The sequence below is a fragment of the Telopea speciosissima genome, chromosome 11, assembly GCF_018873765.1.
Source record: "Telopea speciosissima isolate NSW1024214 ecotype Mountain lineage chromosome 11, Tspe_v1, whole genome shotgun sequence".
Classification (NCBI taxonomy): Eukaryota; Viridiplantae; Streptophyta; class Magnoliopsida; order Proteales; family Proteaceae; genus Telopea; species Telopea speciosissima.
In genome coordinates this window covers 32,431,838-32,438,951 of record NC_057926.1, presented here as the reverse complement: position 1 = coordinate 32,438,951, position 7,114 = coordinate 32,431,838, and the positions used below count along the sequence as shown (strand labels likewise).

At 37.8% G+C, this 7,114-nt stretch overlaps 1 protein-coding gene across 3 annotated transcripts; it reads right to left on the bottom strand.

The window, feature by feature from the left end:
• Nucleotides 1-230: 230 nt before the first annotated feature.
• LOC122644643 (choline-phosphate cytidylyltransferase 2-like) lies at nt 231-6,235 on the bottom strand. 3 transcript variants are annotated; one of them, XM_043838028.1, is made up of 9 exons: nt 5,962-6,233; nt 3,208-3,321; nt 1,898-1,993; nt 1,581-1,623; nt 1,338-1,493; nt 1,103-1,183; nt 656-754; nt 401-497; nt 231-366 (listed from the first exon to the last, which is right to left on the bottom strand). In XM_043838028.1, exons 1-8 carry the CDS (start codon nt 6,129-6,131, stop codon nt 402-404), a joined length of 855 nt encoding a protein of 284 aa, XP_043693963.1. In that variant the 5' UTR covers nt 6,132-6,233; the 3' UTR covers nt 231-366; nt 401. The 3 variants fall into 3 exon arrangements, with proteins under 3 accessions (XP_043693963.1, XP_043693964.1, XP_043693962.1); XM_043838029.1 differs by having other exon boundaries at nt 231-497; nt 1,115-1,183; nt 5,962-6,235; XM_043838027.1 differs by having other exon boundaries at nt 231-497.
• Nucleotides 6,236-7,114: the final 879 nt, after the last annotated feature.

Here is a 7,114-nt window from a genome sequence, read left to right as displayed (position 1 = left end):
TGTTTTGCCTCCTATTTCATACTCATTGAGCTGAAGCATCACTAGTGTGTAAAGTACATAAAGTCCATAAGCATACTTCTTTCCTTGATCACTAAAAAAAATAGAAGGATTGGCTACAAACAGTCAACAAAAGAATGACGAATGTACCCCGGGACAAAGACACTGATTACAACTCTTAAATGCTATAGTGGCAGTACCACAGTAACTGGATAAGAAAATGAAACAAAGGTTAATGGGGGGGGGGAATGACCCTAATGTTAGTTTCAGCAGAAGAGCAGCAAAAGTTCTGCAAGAAGATGTAAAGGCATGCAATAAGAAGGAAAGTGTACAGAACTTGATTCCCGCACTTCAGTTCTATCAATCACTGTCCATTCCAACAAGTAGAACCCAAAAAGGTTGTCTCAAGATTTCACTGGCTCTTCCCGGAGGAGGTTCAGCATCACTTTTGACTGCTGCCTCTTGAGGCCCTCCTGAATCCGGTCCTTAATCACAGTTTCCTATTCAAAATATATAAGAAAACCACAACATCATTGAAAACAATAGTATCAGTGAACAATAACAAGATTTTTTTATTTTTTTTGGTAAAAGAATAATAACAAGATTAACATAGTGGTAGGTGAAAGCTGAATCCCAAAAAGAAAAATTACCAACTCACCATTATGTGGCAACTTTCCTCAAACTTCTCAAGGAAGCCAGCAACCCAACGGTCTGCATTCTCCACCCATTCTCCATGCTGCATACCAGCTATCTTTAACTGAAATCAACCCAAAACAGGGCTGTTATAAAACATTCTAGCCGAGAGATATGCAAATATGATGACAGCCAAACCTAAGTTGAATGTGGCGATGGAATATGTAAAAATACTCCAACCATCTCCCACCGATGTCTGTGTTTGTCAACAGTACACTACACCTAATTATATAGAACTCTCTGAATCTATAACCATATTCATTTCTAGGTTTATTTGCAAGACTTACTGGGTATCTCAAATGTTTAGCAATAAGGCAAATTCTACCATGGGTTTGTGCTTATTACATCACTTAATCAATTACCTCTAAGAAAGACACCAGATTAATTGCATCTAAGGTCAGGAAATACAAACCTTCTGCCCCACCTTCTCTTGATGTTCCTTCACTTTCTGACGTAATTTGGTTATTCCCATGTTCACTCTCAGTTGTTTCTCCTAGAGAAAAAAAATTGCAAGCCAGGTGAGAAAAGTGAAAGCTATTATAAAACATATAGTGCATTGAAAGGTTGTCTATCCAAGCTAAATTAGCACAATAATGTACTTCATTACAAGTGAAAATAAATTTATGCAGTTATACACCTGACTATACCTTGACATAGCTCACACCTAGGTCTTTCCTTGTGTATCCACGGGCTAAGTTACGCATAATGTACTGATTGTAGTCTTTAAGGATCCTCATTATAAGATCAGATGTTGATATCCCTTCTGTGCGCTTTGTCTCCTTGAATTTCCCAACAGCTTTTACCTACATCTAAATGTATCTTATCAGTATATTGAAGCAACCAGTTGCAAGGATAAGCAACCATACTTGAGTGGGAAAGAAAGAACTAACAAATTCATAGACATCCTTGCCTGCCCCACTTGCATCTGCATATCTAAACAGAATTGACACAAAATGAATAATCAGGTCTCTATAATATGACAAAGCAGTAAAATATTGATACATTTCACCACTGCAACCACAATTATACTTTCTTTAATAACTGCTAAAACAAAAGACTAAAGCTAGAGACTCTACGCAACATCATGAGCATTGTAGTGAAAAAGTTTTGATGTAAAATGTAACTAAGAGACGACATGTGCCAAACTAATACAAATTGAAGCAAATATCACCTAAAGTATGAAAAGAAATGTGCTGATCATTCTTACGGGAGAGAGTCATGGGCCACATAGTCTATCTTGTGCTCATCAATGAACTCCTGTGTGATGACCCATGGAGCATCAGGAATAACTTCATCAACCCACCTATGAAAGAATAAAGTTAAAGATCATGAATTGTTTATTATGAGCACAATGGGAAACATAAACTAAGCCATGAAATGCTCTCACACTTATATCAGTAACAGGAAATGATAGCTTCAAAAATTCAATTGAGGGTAGCCAAGTGTTTGCATATTATGCTATGACAGATAATGGGAGTTACCATTTCCACCCTCTTTTGCATTGTGTCCCACCACCCCACTTTGATAGGAGACAAGATGTTTCTTGGAAAAAGTGTCAAGCCAATTGTCCAAGCAAATATGAATATAAAGAGTGGAAGTCTGAATTTTTATCCTATGCAGTTACTGCACGGTGCAGTGCTGCATTGTGCGGCGACTGCAGAGACCATGTGCTGTGCCACATGGCCTCTGCTGCGCTGCACGATGCAGTACGGCACCATGCAGTAACAGGAGAGGATAACGATTCGTGGAAGTCTATCAATTTCATATGCTTATATAATAATTTCAACAATAACTCTCATCTCAAAAAAAAAAAAAAAAAAGGCAGATTCATTCCTCCAAGGAAGATAAGCCTCAGCAAATTCATGTCTCTGTACTTGCAACTTGCATATACAACTGAAGCATGAGCCACATTTTATTGTCATTGTTGTAGCTGTGGTTGTTATCATTGTCATTACTTTGAGGGAAATGTGACTGATGTGGGCGAAAGCTGACTTTAAGTGACACATCGGTGACAAAGGCTTATACCTAATGGGGGACAGCAACAGAGTTGGTGTGACAGGTATCCACATCATGCCACATAACAAGAGAGGTACCCAGTACCTGGTCTCATTTCAACTGTAGGAAGCCACATGCAGCACTATACATGGCGACATTGTTTTTGGGCAGCCCAAGAACCATAAAATTTCCATTTTATGTCTCAGGTAAATCTTCTTTGATTTATCCACTTGTTTTAATCAGAAAAACATGAAAGCATTGAAAGAGACGAGTCAACAACTAGTAGTAAGTTTAAGGCCTGACACAATAATTTAACCAGCATAACCCAAAGATATGGACCTATGACAATGGACCGCAAAAAAGAAACTACTACAAAAGCTGCGCACAATTCAACACTCATCTCCATCAAGATAGTTCCCCAAATATAAGTCCAAAAAATATAAGAATGTCACAAGAAACAAAATATATCTGGCATGGAAACAAAATCAAAACAAAGAAAGTTTTAGTTCAATTGATAAGGACCTGCAGTGACGAAGGGACTCATAGCGTTCAGCTTCAGTCATAACGGTTTTCCCCTTGTATCTATGTGTGACCTCATCATTGCAGCACCCAACAAGTAGATATGTGTTGGGGAACCTACAAAAATGAACAAGTCAAATGAGGATCGACAAACAAATTCTACATTCAACTCCTGCAATTTTATCAGAATGAACATAGGAGCTGAAGAAAAGTTTAAGCCTACCAAGCAGGGAAGAAAGGGAGACAACTCCGCAAAAAACAAAATTCTGTCCATGTCCAAAAAATGGAAATATAACAAATGTCACTTAATTCCACAGCCTCAGAAAGCGGTCTCATTTAAATGAGAATTATATTCTAGATCCCAATAAAAAAAATGTATGTTCACCCAAGCCCCAACTGCAAATAAACATGTAACTTGTAAACAAAAGGTGAGGAGATTTTTTTTCCAATTTTTTTTGGGGGGGGAGGGGGGTGAAGAAAATACAGAATTTGATTGTCAAAAACAAACAAAGACCAGCCAGCAAGTCCAAATCCCAATTAAAAGCCCTATTTTATAATTGAGAGCTTTAGGCAGGATTTAGGATTTAGGATTTGTAGAAGCCCAAATCAGAAGATAGTAGAAAGGAAAAAGAAGATAAAAGAGCATACCCAGTGCCTGAGGCTCCCGCCACTGCGGGGTCTGGGGAGGGTCATAATGTACGCAGCCTTACCCCTGCTTTGCAGAGAGGCTGTTTCCAAAGACTCGAACCCGTGACTACTTGGTCACAATGGAGCAACCTAACTGTTGGACGAAGGTCCACCCTCAGAAAGGAAAAAGAAGATAAGTAAATTAAAATGGATAAGGCTGGTTGATTGGAGTAGCTACAGAAAAGTAGATAACCAAAATCAGGCACCACAGGAAATAGAGCAAAATAGCAAGGATCATATGAGCAAATGAAGGAGAAGATTATGGGCTGTTAGATAAAGTAAACCTAGTGAGGACTACAAAAGCATATGAAATGCAGGTTTCTTTAGGACATGAAAACCTCAAACTAAATTTTTCACAGCTAATTTATGTGTACAGGGATTTCAGGCATATTCTAATGATCTAAGCTTAGAGTTTAGAGGCCTGGGCTAGTGATAATTCTCAGCTCGTAGAGAATGAGTTATCAAAAACAAAACACAAGAAGCTATACACGGCTTCATTTTCCACAAAATCTAGCCATTTGCAAGAGCTGGAGGAGCCATTTCTTGAAACTATTTGAAGACAACAAATAAATCCAAAAATATGGAACCCTTACCGCACATATATCAGTACAGAACCAAAGACATCATTGGAAACAAAAAAATTGTCCAATGCCTAGAGTCCCAAATACCATGTTCACGCACCTGATTCATAGAAAATGTCCATGAAACAGAAGTGATACACATCACAGCATCTTCATAGACATCATCAAGAAAGTTTTCTTGACCTCAGTTACATGCATCAGTAAAAATTAGACGAAGCTTTATAGAATGAACAGATGACCAAAGCTATGTTTTTGCTGAGATTGTTGAAAATACCAGAAACTAAAACTGCCGCCCTTTTACAAGTTTGAGAAGTAAAGTTACACTACTTTTTGACATCCTAGAAGAAGAGGCTTCACTCCCAATGACAAAATTAAGACAAGTGCCGCCAAAGATCCATCTAAGCCGAAAGAGAAAAATATGGCAAATATAGAAAATGCTGCTTCTGGCACGTCACATTTTGTTACTAGCCCACTGGCCCAATGAAAGTGAAGTCCTTAGTAAGCATGTACAAGCACTGAGGAACTGGCAGATATAGATCACATGGGATGGCTGGGAATCATCAACCAAATAGCTCCTAGTTCCAAAGAGAAGTGAAACATACTATTCAGAATTAATCCTGAGCCCCTCAGTAAGGCATGATGCAAGTGATTATGGGGGACAATGAACCTCATTGATAGCTAAGCCCAATAGTCTAAATGTAAACACATGACACAGTGGTTCACTGAGAAGTGCTGCACTTGTACCAATATTTTCCGATAGAAATTACACAACTAAAGATATGTGGAGGTTTAGAGTTGGACTCGTTCTCCATGAACCAAATAAGAAAATGCAATGCTTCCTTATGACTACCAGTAGATTGCACCATACACAAAAAGCGCTAGAACTGCATTTTCCATTTAAGTTAACCTTAATGAGCACAATGATAAAAATCCATGAAGAAACAAACTTATGTACTGCAAAGTGCAACTAGAATTAAGGACCTACAAAATAAGAATCTGGCATTACAAGACATCACTTATAAGTAACACATGCTCAAACACTTGTTTGCTCAGTAAACCATTATCCTTCCAAATTTAAGTTATAGAACCTTTCTACAATTAACTTGTTCAGAGACTCACGCAGAGCCTTTTCTGCATCTAGATCGAACTCTCTCCAACTACAATGTGGTCGTTATCAAATCAACTAAAAATTAGTTGAAAATCAATCAATTTTCTAATTCTTCAATCTGCAAGTGTTTCAACCATTCCCAGTGGCACACAACCATAAATCAGGGATAAAAAATCCAGTTATTCATCTCCAAATTATCAGTAAAAAAATTAAAGCAAATTGAAAAAAATGCAAACAAATGTGAGTCCATAAGATAAGAAACAACTTCAAACACGCATTACTTATATCCCAAAACAATCCAACTCGAAAGAAAACTCCGAAAATTGAACAAAATCTCCCAAAGTACTAAAAATTGGAGACAATTGAGACTTAGAGACTCACACTTTTTTAGCTTGCTCGAGCGATCTAGCGTGACCGAAGTGAAAAAGATCATAAATACCATCAGCGTAGACACGTACGGGCTTGTCCAACGAAACTTTTCCGGATTCCGGAGAACCTGCAGCTGGTTCGTCGTCCGTCGATCCCGGCTGCTTCCGAGGTAGACGTGCCATGAATTCGCCCCGCACCCCAATCAGATTCCGAGTAATCAGATCGAAGGTCAGATCTGAAGTCAAGATCACTGGCAAGACAGAGAGAGGGGAGGAAGAGAGAGCGAAGCAGAAAAAAACGCTTCTCCCGCTTCGTTGAGGGAAAGAGAGAACGCTTTGCTTTTATATGGGTCATATGGCAGTTTTTTTTTTTTTTTTGGTTTTTTAATCACTAGCACAGCACTACAGCAGTGATGCAGCAGCAGCACTTCAGCCTTCTGTACTAAAATTAATTAATTTATTAAAATATTTTTGTATTAAATAGGTTGTTTGTTTTTTTAAATACTTACAGAATAAAGGCACGTTGGTTATTATTTTTTCCTTTTTTGGTATTAAATACTAAAAGAATAAAGGCACGTTGTTCTCTTACTTAATTTACGAAAATACCCTTCGTAAATAAGATTTTTGACTAGTTCAATGTGTTTTACCAAAACGGAGAGAGAGGCCGGCTACTCGGCTATTGTTTTCAACTCCGGTCCAACCAAGATGGCCAAACCATGCAAGTATTGAGAAGAAAAATAATTCTTTTTTTGTTTTTTTTTGGGTAAAAGAAGAAAAATAATTCTTGATATGCTTGTCCGAATATTCTAAGATAGAGTTTTAGGACTGAATGTTAATTGGGTCCGAGCCACTCTCTCTCTCTCTCTCTCTCTCTCTCTCATTGCACTTGCATTTGATTGATTATAGGCATTGTCTTTAATTTTGTTTTATCATGTACAACAAAAAATTGTCACCCAATTCTCCCCCCCTCTTGATTGGGTGTAGCCTTTCGAATGTACAATATATATGATTATTCCTCTTTAGAGGCAATGAAAATAAAGATATTCACTATTGGAAAGGTTCTTATAAATAATAAAAAATAAAAAAAAAAGAGAGAAAATGAATCCTGACTGGCAAAGTGTCTATGTCAGACACTGGTGAATGACCGTCTCACACCTAAGAATGCA

Bases quoted from the DNA above. Each gene is read 5' to 3' on its own strand.
- LOC122644643 (XM_043838027.1), bottom strand. From the start codon at position 6,131: ATGGCACGTCTACCTCGGAAGCAGCCGGGATCGACGGACGACGAACCA. The intron at 3,322-5,961 runs GTGAGTCTCTAA...TCATTTTTGTAG, and splicing joins CTCGAGCAAGCTAAAAAAGT to GTTCCCCAACACATATCTAC. The intron at 755-1,102 runs GTTTGTATTTCC...GGTTGATTTCAG, and splicing joins AAGAGAAGGTGGGGCAGAAG to TTAAAGATAGCTGGTATGCA.